Raw genomic sequence first — 14,551 nt, forward strand, 5'->3', positions numbered from 1 at the left:
AAGGAAGGAAAACCCCGCCTTATTTGGCGCACCAAAATCTAATTGGTGGTGCACGGGTCGACCTTAGATGTGATTGGTCGAAAACACTGTCAAGGCTTCGCCCGTCTGTCCTGGATTATATAAATCCGTAAGCGTCCCTTCGCCATGTTATCGAGCGAAACCGACATCCGCTGCCATTATCTGGGGCGAGAGGAGAGAAATCGCACTGTGCTTAGCAAGATAGCCCGCTCCTAATCAGACCTCTTTGTTTTCATTCGTGAGAGCTCAATTAATAATTTTACCGGCCGGCGACACAGCTGGTCGAAACGGTTTTTTGATTTTTTTCTCCCCACATTGACGAGCAGGCCGAAGCGGCTGCCATGGATTTTTAAGGCATAATGCGGCACTAAATGCAATGGCAATGCATCAGGCAAGGAAAACAGAACTGCGAAATTCCATCTTCGCAACTGCCAAGCAGTTGGGCTCCAGTACCGTCCGCGGTATACCTGCGAGCCAACCGGTGCCCCTGCTCCTGGACCGGAGGAAGCTAACGCTACCTAGCTAGTCTTTCAGCTAATAGCATTGAGCTAAGAATTTACCATCGATTCATCTAAACGTCGTCAACACTATCGATCAAAAATGAAGCCTCAAGACATCATCACCGGGAAGACCAGCCTGTGGATCTTCGGGTACGGGTCACTGGTGTGGAAACCTGACTTCAAGTATAAGAGGAGCAAGGTTGGCTACATTCAAGGCTACAAGAGACGTTTCTGGCACGGAGACAACTTCCACCGCGGAAACGATGAGTTGGTAAGAAGCTTAGTGTTAGTGCTTACTTTTCACACATGTTGGTTTTGGGGTGGATTTTGTTGGTACAGCTGCTGTTCAAACTGCACTAGGCGTTGTCCATGACGTGACCCTGTTCTCTTCCTCTCCCCACAGCCCGGAAGAGTGGTGACGCTGATTGAAGACGATGACGTAAGTCTCTTTTCCCTTACAGTCATGGCGGTTAGTTTCCTTTGACGTATCACTCAGGATGGGTTGACTAAGTACTGTCATGTTGTACCTTAAACTTTCAGCTATTTATTAAAATCACATTTAGAAATTATTTTAGTCACAATTTAAAAGACGAAGCTGCTCACGTAATAACCCTTTGCTAACATTAGCCATGTCAGCTACACCCACTCTCTAGCTTACATTCAGGCAGTAACGACTTAACGACTTCTTGTTATATTACAGTACTTCATTCCACTATTATGTTGCCTTTCAGTTACTTTTAACCAACTTCAATTTCAAGTTAGCACAATATTACCACTAGATTTCGGTGGATAAAGAGTTGAGCAATATGTTTCACAATCTGATATGGACATGTTGAAATGATAATGTGTACAAACCCAGCCAGGTCAAAGCAGAATGGTTGAATTGAAGCCATACATGCTGAGCATTACGTCAAAGGAAAATCAACCTGCTGTGCAAATGTGGTCTGAGTTTCCATTTGTAAAGGATAAACTGATTATTAACTTGGCTTTGCTTTCTTTTCTTACAGGCGAGCACATGGGGTGTGGCCTTTGAGGTGATAGGCTCCCAAGTAGAGGAGGCCCTGAAGTACCTCAACGTGCGCGAGACAGTCTGCGGTGGCTACAGCACCAAGATGGTGGATTTCTTTCCTGAGGGGGAGGATGAGCACCCAGTTCAGGCAATGCTGTATATTGCCACCACAGACAACCCCCTCTACCTGGGGCCAGCCAGCCCAGAAGAGATCGGCACGCAGATCGCTGTAAGCAGAGGGAAGACGGGCCACAACCTGGAGTACCTGCTCCGCCTGGCTGAGTTCATGAGGAGCAGCTGCCCACATGTAGAAGACCACCACCTGTTCTCCATTGAAGCAGCAGCACTGACAGTGGTGTCAGTTCTACTAGCAGCCCAGTAGCTTGTACCCAGTGTCTCACTAGCTTAGAGGATGAATTCACTTACAAACACACAACTCTGAGGCTTTCCACCTTTCATGCCCATTCATAGTTTTATGTTGTGAAATCTGCTTCACACTAAAATCCAGTGTACTTGAATCAATTAAATGCTACTGAAATGTTAAGAGGGAAGCATTATTGTGTTTATTTTTCTAAAGCATGACCAAGTTTATCTACATGTTTGTACATCAGTTGAAATGTGTATGATTACTGGTTTGTTTATTTCTGTAAACCTGTTCTATTTTTGGTTATTTGTTTCTTTTTTGGGGAACAAACTTTATTTGCACGGTTCAAACTGCGTCCCTCTGGATGGTTATTGTGTGTGTTCATCCTCGTCAAGTGAAAGAAATGGGTGCTACGGTGTGAGATGTATGTTTGTTTTGCAGTCAAATCCTGTTTTTGATGGTTGCTTGAAGCAACTGCCCTCATCCAGTGATATGACAAAGGCTAATAAAAGAACAAACAAACAAAGCTTTGTTGTTGGTGTGTTTGCCTGACGGTCTAATATGAGCCAGTAGGTTCTTTGCTTTGAAGCATGGACTTCATGAATGCTCCTGTACAACATCATGTATTTGTTTCCTCTGTGACTTTTGTGGTGACAGATGGTGCTGGCATTATGAAAGGATTCACAGCATCTGGAAAAAATGGCCCTTTGTTGTGTGTAATGCTATCAATTAAAGGACAAGGGGTTATGTTTGCCTAAATATATCAAAATATCTTTTGATGAATCTGGGGAGGATGTAGAGTGCAAAGCATAGCTGCTCTTGATAAAATCAAACCTTTTCAAACTGAAAGAGGGCAAACTCCATTAAGAGATTTGGAACCAAAAAGTAAATGCAGCTTTAAAGACAAACTGCATAAAAAGTTCCATAATTTGACCATGGAAGCTCAAAAGATCTGACTTTCTTATTTTCTATCCAGATAGCAGTTAGAAATCTCTTTTGGAAACAGTCCCTGTAAAACACAAACAGTATACAAACATGCATCAGACACTCCCAAATGTTGGCTGGAGCAGCTTGTACCTGGATGTGGTTCAAGTCAAAGAGTCTATCACTGTGTTGGGGCTTATATAAGCGCTGGCAGGGAACAGGTTCAGACCTGGAAGTCCTGTGTTTACAGTCTGCTGTGTGGTGCACCAGGAAGAACATGCTGCAGAAGGGGCCTCATCCAGATGATATCAGTCTGACCCAACACCAAACCATGTGAACATATACACACAACTGTACTTTGGAGTTTGACTCAATAAACTTGACAAGATCACAGAAACATCAGGTTAATATACTTGTCTTAGAGCATTAAAAAGATCCAGATCAAGCAGTTGAGCAATATGCTTTTCAACAATGTAATATGAGTTTTAAGATCCTGAGTTTTGCCTACATTTTTGAGTAAGAGGAGGTTTGGTTCTTCCTGATCAAAACACCAAACTAAAAATATACAAACTAGCTATGTGTTGGTCTTAAATCAATTCACATGCTACTGATGCATCTCCAGATTTTTTTTTCTATAAAAATGTGGTTGTAGTAAACCTTAAACAGCTGAGTCTGCTGAGTGTTATTAGTGACATGAATCATATAAAAGGCTCATAAATGGAGCACGGGATATGCCCTGTACAGACAGAAGAATGCATACCAAATAGGCAGTGTTTTGCAGAACAAAAATATGGTTGTGCTTAAGAGATTAGGAGTAAGCTTGAAATTTCCATGTCTGTTGTACTTCAGTGTTCCTATTGAGTGTGTGGAATTTTAATAAAAACATTAAAAAAAAACAAAGGTGCCGGTCATCTGGGAGACAATAATTAAACATGGCCGACAGAACAGAACACAATGACTTAAAGATTAGAGGAAAATTCTCATGGGCTCTGTTTTGTTATCAACAAAAAATTGCTGTGTCGTAAATCACATACTTCTGTGAGTACATTTACATGAATTTCACTGTGTAAACCCTGCACTTACTGGAACAGTGCACAAAATCATGCCAGGTAGTGTCCCAAATGAAACTGTGCACCTTCATACTTACCGGAAACCATCATGGCATTTCACAGGTGTTTTTCTGCTTTTAGTTGATTACATCCATCAACCGCCGTTTGATCTGTCCCCCGTCTTTTCCTCTACGTAGCCACTGAGTGTAAAAAGTGTCCACCGTTTCACACTCAACTTTATGACTGTTGTGAGTGCACCAGCTGAAAAATGAAAGAACAGACAAATGTACTCATAATCGTGAGTATCAGTGCAGAAGTGATTTGGGACACAGCAACTGTAAGAGAAAAACTGCACAAGAATAAAAAAGGCGATAGTCTGATATCCTGACACACAGGGGGCATACTTCTAAGTTTAAATGTTGACTTGGTGGGAATAGAGTAAAAAAAAAAATGAAGGGAAAGTGATTTAGCACTCTTTTATTCTCAGTTGGCTCCTTCTGTTAGTAAAATGGCAGATGCTTTTCTTCATATGTACACGACCTATAAAAATAGACAGGCAAATGAGGGGATAACCAGAGAAAAATGTTGCTCTCATCATTATGTACATCAATATAGAACATCATTTTTTTATAATCACACTATTAACAAAACAACAAACAAACCTCTAACAGATGTAGTGCTCAACTTAGGACACTGATGCAAACCATTTTTTCAATCTAAAACATCAATGACATTAAAGAGAAACCACAGACTCCTCATCACGAGAACAACTCCTGAAAAGTAAAAATGGCTTCAGTACAATTTTTTTACACTGTTTTACAAGTGAAAATCCCATTCACAATCATCATGAACTGCCCATTTTTAACTTAACTCAAATAAATTAAACAACCAAACAAATTCTGTGAATTTATAAATTTAAGGTTAGCAGCATTGCTGTTTCATTTTGGAATATAATTTCAACATTTTCATTCATTCATTTTGGACCAAAAAAATATATAATCAATTTTGACTTCCATCTGTGCGGCAAGAAATGTTCAAAATGCTAAGGCCTACCACGCTGGTTTAAGTTCATCCTTCTTACAAAAATAAGGGCTTTAGTAGAAAAGCTGTGGACATGTTGTTTGGTAGAGTTTGGGTCCAAAAGTTTCACATTCTGCACTGTTAATACGCAGACTCATCCACCAGTGTTCACTGTGCATATCTACAGGACAATTCAATAACCTAATGTAATGCACACATCAACGACCAAATAACGGAAGACTTGGCTCAGTGCATCTGACAGAAACTTGGACTCCCTGCCTCAGCCAACACAAGGATCTCAGCCCTTAAAGCTACATGTATCGCCTCATGTCTTTTTTTAAACATCACAGATAGGAATATAATTAGGAAAGTTACCTGTCATGGGTTAAAAATGTGTCCTCTTCAAAAGCACTTGAAAATTACAGGGATGGAGGGGGGTAAATGTTAGTTTAACCTGCAATAAAAAAATGCTCATGGTGGGATTTTGTCCACAAATTAAAACATTAATCAACAAAGAAATTGTGCAGGCTGGTTCCTTTTAATGATCGAGTGAGGGTTTTTGTAAAGGTCTAGATCATTTTTTAACTAAATTTCCACCACAGGAACTCTTCAGCATAAGAACTCGGAAGAGGGTTTCACTACATTTCTACTGTACCAGGGTCTAAAGATAGTTCCAGGAACTTTCTTTTACCGGTTCCTAAGATTGGGTCAAACTTCACAAACAAACAGGAACTTTTGGTGAGGGGCTTGCAGCAATGAACAACTTTGATTGGTTGAGAGCTTGCAGCATTCAGGAGACTCTTTCACACATCAGTAGACTATTGAGCCTCAGCTTTACACTGTTAAACCTCGCTGGAAATGCAGACACCACAGAGTTGAAGGAACGTTTAATCCACTGAGGCAGTTCCTACATCTAAAAGTTCCAGCTACTTTCAGTGGAAAAGCAGCATCAGTCACTGAGTCGGCAGACAGCCTGGTCCTCCAGTGTTGGTTACTGTACTCTCCACCGGTCATCTTAGACGTAGTGTGTCAGTGGAGATCACAGTGAGAATAGGTTAGATCTGTTCCTGTCATGTGTGCCAGTATGCACATGTGTGTGCATTATTGAGCTCCAGGACCGGCAGGGCCCTTTCCCTTCCTGACTGCGCTGTGGCTGCTGTGGTGGTGGTGTTGGTGATGGCTATGGGTCAGCTGTTTGTGGGGGCTCGGGGTGGAGGCACCTCCTTTGGCCTGGGGCGAGGAACTCCTGCTGGGGTTGAAGGCAGGGCTGGTGCTGGACCGGCCCATAGAAGGCTGAGAGGCAGAGAGGCCCCCTGGGAGGAAGGACAACATAGACAAGGTCAGAGTGTCCCTACTCAAAAATACACACACCTTAAAACAATAAAGATTTCAGAATTGACAAAAACTTAAAAAAAAAAATTCCACGAACCCAAAACCTTCCCAACCTTCTGTCATCTTATTGTCCTGTTGAGCTTTTTTTTTTTATTTTTTTTTATTTATTTTTTTTTTTACCATCATTCAAATTCAATGAAGAGACCATAACATACGGTGTACTCCAGGATTTGTACTGCTTAAAATTTTTGATTTTGCAATAATTTTTCAGAAAAGGATCAAACTCATCATGCTTCAGAAGTGTTTTTTTGTCCTTAAAGGCCACATAATTAACATAAATGGTGACCAAGGGAGTCTCTTTATCTAGAATCTGGCTCTAATCTCTAGATTAAGCTAGATAATCCTATTTCTGAACCCTGTACCTTTAAAATGGTCATCTATTGTTGTACAAATGCACAAAATTAATTTAACAATAAAGAAACTGTTTCAATCCAGCTTTTGTTCACTGAAGCTGCCCAAACTGACTTCTAATTGAGAGTTTGTTGTGTTCAACAGTCACAGTCTCCTATTCATTCTACTATTTTGGCGCACAGTTCATCAGCGTAAACACATGCTAAGGGTTGTACTGAAGCAGGAAATAAAACAACATAATAAAGTCCCCCGATATTTCTCAATGTTGTATCAAAAAGGCAATGAAAGGTCTTTTAGTGACCATAAGTCATCTTTTTTGGGTGTTTACAGCATTTTTAAAAGCTTCTCTAATTTTGTTTAAGACAAGGGTCTCTGGAGCCTCATGTGGCTCTTTGACTTCTTTGCAGTGGCCCCTTGTAGCTTATAAAAGTCAATTTTCATTTTTTTACAGAAGGTATTGATGATTAAAGCAATTGACTAAATAAAATCACGCATTAACTTTTATACCTTACATCTGTCAATAAAGCCTGCCACTGCTCTACTTCACCTCCTCCATCATCAACAGCCCACCAACTTTCCATGCACCTGTGGCTAACCTCAAGTTTTACAGCCCTGGTAAGAAAAATAAATCTACAAAAAGACTTATCTGTTAGAGAAAAAAAAAACAGATTTTAATTCTGTGTGGATGGGTTCATTTAACTGATAACGTGCCAGCTTAATTTACATGCTTGATATGTGGCAAGCCATTAGCAAACAAAAAAAAATATGAGTTAAGTGTTATTATCAATTTATGCTACCAAATTCAAGTATGATTTTTTTTTTATTTCAAAATTGTTTTGAAACGTTTGCAATTTTTTTTAATTAAAAAAGTGCAATTTTTGAAATTTAGAAACTAACATATAATATATATGAAAAATACTACATCACATGTACGACTTCATAAATTTGAAAAACAAAAAACCAAACAAGAAAAAAACTTCTTGTTCAAATTATTATTATCTGGATTTTAACTTTGTACAGTTTAAAGACTTTATAGTCTTAATTGTGAAAATAAAACATATTTTGTGGCTCCAGAATGACTTCAATCCAGATGAGCTGAGGCAAAATGGCTCCTATGAAAGTAAAGGTTGCAGACCCCTGGTTTAAGAGGAAAAGTAAAAGCTGTGGACAGTCCAATACATCCTTGAAATGCATCGTGGGGAAAAAAACGTCAGTCAATTGTACAATGAAAAAATCAGGTTTTGTGGGTTCTGCCTGTATCTATAGGGTAAACTCGCTGTGTTGTGTTTCCTGGTATGAACTTACTGAAATCTGCTTTGAATCATGATAAACTCTCTGGCTTGGACACAGCTAACAGCTGAGCCAATGTTCAATATCAACTTATATCGACAGCAGACTGTATCACTGCCAGCGTGGTGTGTTTGTAGTGAAGCAACCTGTTGTTCATTACTAAAAAAAAGTGTTTGACTCCTTTTCCCATTTGTGCTCAGATCTCTTGTGTTTCACTCACCTTTAGAAACACTGTAACCGTAAGCTGCATATGCTGCTGCAGACGCAGCTGCTGCTCCAGCCATGGCTCCTGCCATTGCTGCTGCGCTGCCCGCTGTCGACTTGCGCCCTCGTCCCTTCCCTCCAGACTTGGCTCCACCTCCTGAGCCTTTAGGCCTCCCTCGACTTCGCCCTGATCTGCCTCTGCCAGGACTGATTGTATCAGACACTGAAACACCTGAAGAAAAAAGACAAAAAATTAAACGTTTGTATCAAGATGGCTTGGACCTGTGTTTTTACCGAAGCAAAAAATGGAACAGCATGTCCTAACCTCAACCAAGTCTCTGAAAAGATGTACTGTCATATATTCAATGAAAAACAGTTTCAAGCAGAAACTAGAAAAGCTTGCTCTTATTTTCCACAGTGTCTGCCAATTAAAAGCCAGCGTCTGCCTCTCTGGTAATGTGCCTAATCCTCCCAGTACCCTCTTCCTTCGTCTATATCTTTGCTTGTTTCCATCCAAACCCTGAGGTTTACAGCCCTCCTCAGAGGAAGAAGAGCTTGTCCCATCACAAACACCAATACACAGACTCCTCCACAAATCCCTGGCTCATCCCCCTCCCCTCAGCCCCTAATCTCACTCTTCCTCCCATTTTCACCACTTCTCCAAGTTTGTGGATTGCTCCCTTATTCTAACCTTCAATCTATCGTCTAACCCTTCATTTCAACATAATTCACAGCCCTGAAAGCTCAGCCCGCGCGGAGTCCTCTGGGTCTGTTTATTGGGGGTCATTAATAATCTCACTGGCAGGAGCCTCTTAGCGTAGCGGCAAATTCCCAAAAGGTTTTCGATAGAGCTGCATGCATTTAGGAGGGATTACCTACTAAAGCATCCAAAGCATCTGAGCACAAATGTACACTTCAGTTGATATCAGCCATAGGCTCACTATTTATCTGGATCCAAGAGAACAGAACATACTGGAACATTGTGGCCCAGGCAAAATAAACCCTCATAAATCTGAAATAACACATATGAGGGATCAGACTACTTGTTCTAATGGATGCCAGCCTATTAAAACACAAGTCCTGATAGTGAAGAGAACAGAGTGGACCGTAGTTATAACTGCACACTGATGTCCACTACACTTTTCCAAGAGGATCATACTGCATGTTGACAGCTGAACTTAGCTTTGAATTGGCACATTTAGAGCTTGAGACTAAACAGCTACAGAGATAAGATGTATGGAAATGATCTGGAATGAACAGAAAATATGAATTTTTGGACGGCATGCCTCTAGACAGAGCATCAATGGATTGTGTTTTTAATTTGATAGGACTGTGAGGAGGATCTGTTGGAACGCAGTGACCAAGCAGTAACCCCCGGTCTAAGAATATGAGACAATGCCGAAGTGCTAAACTCTGCTGTTTTTCGAGTGTCCGCTTGAGGCTGGCTCCAGAAGCACCGGAAGTCACATACACACCAAGCCAAAAAAAGACGTTTTTGAAGCAAAAATTATCCTTTTTACATCCTTTCTTAAAACATCTCCTGTCTGAGTCGCTAATTTTACTATTGGCACACTGTAGGCGGGGAAATATTAGGAGGATATCAAGATCACAAGCTCACCCAATCAGAGGCACAGCTCAGGTCACGTGACTGACAGGCGCCCTATAGCTGTACCCAAAGCCCAATATGGCAGCAATAGCTGATGCCCTTCATTTTCCATTTCAGAAACAATTAGGTGACCTCAGGGAAACTACATCCATGTCTTATACAGTCTTTTGGCTCGGAGTTGCATGCACACTGTTGTGAAGATGTGACTCTTTATGAGGCGTGTGTTTGTTTTGGAAATGAATAGAGATTGGATCTCCTATTTAACACTACTTCAAGACAACTTTTTACTGGATACAACATGACAAGCTAAGGTATTTATCAGCACAATTACATAGCTCTGTTGTTTGAAATTTGACAAAAAGTAAACTTTGTACCATAGTTCAGCAGCCGGCTATATGTAGCGCCATTATAAAACCTGGTACTCCGACATATCCATAGACTAACATGACAACAATCAAACTTTGTCAGTTTGTGCTGTAGTTTGGTAACTGGCTATATTTAGCACTATTCACAGTCCAGTGCTCTAAGACATGTCCATAATGTGTAACACTGGTAAATTCTGGTTATATCCTCTTCTCACGACTAAACTTCATCAGTCTGCTTGGTGTTGCCATACAGACTCAATCCTGTTTGGTCAACCCAATCGAGAAGCTGAGAAATAACATTTAGAAATAACCTCCATTGGCGCTTCTACTCTCATTTTTAAGTGTGGATTATGTTAAGGAATATATCTAGAAGGGAGACTTTTTCAAGATCACGTAGAATCTCCCGACAGCCCTCTTTAAGGAGAACTATTCTATGTTGTACATCTGTAACTAATAGCTACATTTCAGAGTTAAATACAGGTTAATGAAGCTGCAGAGTGAGAAAACAGATTTAAGCTGCTAGTTTCACTCTTCATGTAAACAGTATGTTAAAACCACAGCAGCAGAAAACACAGCAGTACATCTTATCTCTTTGCTGATCCTTTCCTCTCCATGCGTGTTTAGTGCTCTCTAAAGAAAACGCTTCAACTGCTTCCTTTGTACTTGCCAACATACTCTTTGCTGTGAAACTTTGCCTGGGAAAATGTAAACAAAGGCTCTTCTGGTTTACGTATTGCACATTGAATCTGACTTGCAACAGACATTAAAACAATAACTACTGGTATGAAGGAATGGTCTGTCTTCTAGTTGCTAGAGCAGTTTGCTGTTGTATGTCACATAGGAGTATCAATATTAGACAGAAACAGTATCATAGAGGTTTAAAGACAACTCATAGTCCACTTAATGAGAGATCAGCTCAGATCTTTTTCTTGGGTGAAGTAATAATATAAAACAGAAAAATGTCAGTCTTTTATTCAGGATCTTTAAGTTCTTATCAGCAAAAATGCACTGCTTGATACTTCTCAATTTTAAAAAAAATTGAGATACAGGCAAGTTAAAGTCAGCACCCATAATTCTGAGATAGGTTACTTGCTAGTACACCACCAGTGGTTACATTCATTTAAAAGCCTGGGTCAAAAATGGACCAATTATTGTAGCAAAATTATTTGTAACTATGTAAATTGATCCATAAAAATGTAAAAAATTAAAACAGAACTGAGGCAGATTGCAAGCAAAGCGAGATGTGGTGTGGCAGCATGCACCTGTGAGCCTGAGTTCAGGTCATTAAAACCAACACAGAGCTTTTTTTTTCTGCATTTGTGGATCTCACACTCTGCTGTAGCATAACTCATGTGTAGACAGACAGACAGCCAGCTGCAGCAAAAGAAGCTTGGACTCTTAAGCCATTATAAACTAATTATGCAGCAAATTGGTCTAAATGTTCACGGTTCTGAGTGGATCAACTTGTGCATTTCTAGATCATTTCACACAGTCTATATTTATGGATGCTAGGCCTGTCACGATAATCAATAAATCAATTAACCGAACTATAAATAAAAACGTCCTGGGTAAGTTTGCCAGCCTCGATAAACTGACACGTGCATGCATGTTTGTTTTCCTCCTCTCTTTCGACCAAAGAGGCTGAATGAGATGAGGCTCACTACGTCTATCTTTCCTAACATCGGGGTGCATAGGTACTATAGCGGATTTAGCGGATTTATAGCGGAGTGAGCATCTGTCAAAAATGCGATCTTTGGCATCTTTGTGACGGGGCTGCTCGCACGTACACACGGAGCTGAAGCGAGCGTCCTGAGGGGTAAGGAGGAAACGCGCTAATATGAGTGATGGCACGAAAGATACGGTTCTTAAGCCGCCTGCCACAGTCCCAGTGTGGGAATATTTTGTTTTTTTATCAGAATGAACAAAGTGTGAGCTCATGAACAACAATGAGCTGTTATGTCGCATTTGTTTGAAAATAGTGGCGACGAAGAAGAAGACGAGGGAGGTGCAGCGGAGCCTTGTTCTTTGACAATCTGCTCTTACTGAGGCTTTTGGTCTGCAAAGTAAATAGAAATAAAAGCGCCAAATGGTGGGCGCTCAAAGACAGCTACATTGCCAAAGAAATGCAGCCCTTCAATACGGTTGAAAAGACAGTACGGATTAACTGGGAAAAAGTACATGTTACAAACAATTCAGGAACTGTATAAACTCCCTTTTATTTAGGCTACAGTTTTTATTGTTGTGTTTTTTTGGAGTTTCGTTTTTTCTTTAGAGACAGGGTCTATGTTTTATTGTTTTTGATTAGTATTAATTATTTTCACTGACATGTGTTTTTTTCTAAAAGCAAGTCCATTTCATTTTCATTGTATTTTTTTCTCTTTCTTGTTTGTTAAATTTATTATATTTTTTGTTTAATTTATTTCATTTAAAAGATCCTGACCTTTTAATTACAGTTAAATACTCTTAAGAAATTAAAGTTTCTTGCTTTTGATATGGTGTACTCACTTTATTATCCCATTTATCATAATTACATCAATGAAAAAATGGGAAAAAAATCAAAATAATATTGACAATAATATCGTTTATCGGCAATAATATTATGGAAAATTATCGTTTAGCAAAATTTGTTATCGTGACAGGCCTAGTGGATGCATGTAAGGATTTGTGAATCATTTTACAGAGTTACAATAGCTTGATAGTCAAAGACTGACAAAAGAATCTTGGACTCTCACCGTTCATGTTATCAGAGACTGATCCAGACACAGAGGAGGGGGAGTTGGTGGCACGAGACTGTGGAGCGGAGGACACCGGATCATCCACAATGACCAGCATGTCGCTGCTGCTCTCGTCTGCATCGGCATCTGGAGGTAACGAGCCAGGCTGCAGCTCACTGCTCAGAGAGATCTGACCATGCAAGGGAGCACACACAGACACACACAAAGGCTGGGGGTCAGCACAGCGGGGAACAAAGGAACCGGGCCGGTACAGCAAAAGGAAACAGTAGAGGAAGAAGAGAGGCGAAGAAAGAATGGGGAGGGATAAAGAAGAAGAGGATGGAAAGAGAAGGATCAGGACAGAGAAAGAAAGAAAGGAATAGGAGAGTTAAAGGAAGGGATTTGAAGAGGGAAGCAGAAATAGTAGAGAGATGAGATGATATGGCAAAGTATTAAATGGAAAGAAAAAAGTGAATATTAAGAGGAGACAGTTTGTTGGTTCATGCTCATGTAAGTTGATGGAGCAGACGTTACTTTATTCATTACTCTGGCTCATTTTTCTCACCTCACTGAAAGGACTGGGCATGGCTGAGTCCATCTCTACGCTGATGAAGGAGTCGTCTCCATCTGCAGACAGGTTGGAGTTGTCAGCTGATGGTGCATGAGAGATGACCAGATTCACCTCCTTTTTCCTCTTGTTCTCAGACTCTTCATTCTTCTTCTGCAGAGGAATTTGAGGTAGGAAAAGAATAAGTGGAAAGTTTAGGTTGTGCACATTTCATGTCTATGGTACAATCCTTTATTCCCCGCTTCAAAGCTTTTAATACATCATAAAGTGTTACATTTTCAGGTCTGTGAAGCACTTGAGTTCAGAGCAGCATAATGCAAACAGTATGGGACAGACAACCCTGAAATCTGGTATGTGCACATTTCTCAGAAGATGATATCTAATGATTGTGGAAACTCTTTGACTTTACATCTATAGCTTTTTCAATCCAAGACTCAGTATCTTAAACTAATGCTTGAATATGCTCTAAATGTTTATGGTCTTGAGAAGAGGAGTCTGACTTTGTTTTGAGGTTTACCATGAGGATAAAAGCTTTTACCAAACACAAAAAAAATCTAACTTTCACATCCCTTTCCTGATAAACTGCCCATGCAGCTGCTGACACGTCATGCACTCTTCAATAATGAAGTACTGTACCTTCTCAGCGTACTTCTCCCTCTTTCTCTTGCGCTCTTTAACCTTGCTGCTCTCCTCCTGCTGCCTCTTCTCTTCCTGTCTCTGACGCACTGCAGGAGGAGAAAACGCAATTTGTTGTGCTATTTTCTGTCACAGACAATATGTGCAATTTGTTGGTTCCCAGATACTTACATTTCTTCTCCAGCTCATCGTCATCCAAGAGCAGGCTGACCACCTCTTTGGGTTTGAGTGTGTCTGGTTTGAAGTTGCCTCCAGAGATGACCACCCTTTGGATCTTATTGCACAGGAATACCAAGCATTCATTATGAATCTGTGTTTGCAGGATGATAACTTGTGTTTGTCAGTGAGTGCCTGTATTTCATACCTCGCTTTTCTCCTTGGCACGCTGCAGGATCCTCTCTTCTATGGATCCCTGACAGATGAGGCGGTACACAGTGACCTGCTTGGTCTGACCGAGCCTGTGAGCTCTGTCCATGGCCTGCTGGTCCACTGTGGGGTTCCAGTCACTGTCATAGAAAATAACCTGGAGGAAAACGCATAC

General features: G+C 40.6%; 2 protein-coding genes across 2 annotated transcripts in view; one reads left to right on the forward strand and one right to left on the reverse strand.

The window, feature by feature from the left end:
• The first annotated feature begins 123 nt into the window (after positions 1 to 123).
• chac1 (ChaC, cation transport regulator homolog 1 (E. coli)) lies at positions 124 to 2,402 on the forward strand. The gene is made up of 3 exons (XM_074684601.1): positions 124 to 789; positions 922 to 957; positions 1,526 to 2,402. The coding sequence occupies exons 1-3, from the start codon at positions 619 to 621 to the stop codon at positions 1,907 to 1,909; spliced, it is 591 nt and encodes a 196-aa protein (XP_074540702.1). The 5' UTR covers positions 124 to 618; the 3' UTR covers positions 1,910 to 2,402.
• A 1,935-nt stretch (positions 2,403 to 4,337) lies between these two features.
• ino80 (INO80 complex ATPase subunit) overlaps positions 4,338 to 14,551 on the reverse strand; it is a 46,215-nt gene continuing 36,001 nt past the window's right edge. The window contains exons 31-37 of the mRNA XM_074685118.1: positions 14,375 to 14,533; positions 14,182 to 14,284; positions 14,011 to 14,099; positions 13,372 to 13,527; positions 12,825 to 12,996; positions 8,138 to 8,353; positions 4,338 to 6,197 (exon numbers count right to left, since the gene is read on the reverse strand). Coding sequence (XP_074541219.1) covers positions 5,986 to 6,197; positions 8,138 to 8,353; positions 12,825 to 12,996; positions 13,372 to 13,527; positions 14,011 to 14,099; positions 14,182 to 14,284; positions 14,375 to 14,533 — 1,107 coding nt within the window. The 3' untranslated portion in view covers positions 4,338 to 5,985. The remainder of the gene's footprint in view (positions 6,198 to 8,137; positions 8,354 to 12,824; positions 12,997 to 13,371; positions 13,528 to 14,010; positions 14,100 to 14,181; positions 14,285 to 14,374; positions 14,534 to 14,551) is intronic.

The sequence above is a fragment of the Halichoeres trimaculatus genome, unplaced genomic scaffold (genome assembly GCF_033239565.1).
Source record: "Halichoeres trimaculatus isolate MK-OKI-2021-1 unplaced genomic scaffold, fHalTri1.1 fHalTri1_scaffold_13, whole genome shotgun sequence".
Taxonomy (NCBI): domain Eukaryota; kingdom Metazoa; phylum Chordata; class Actinopteri; order Labriformes; family Labridae; genus Halichoeres; species Halichoeres trimaculatus.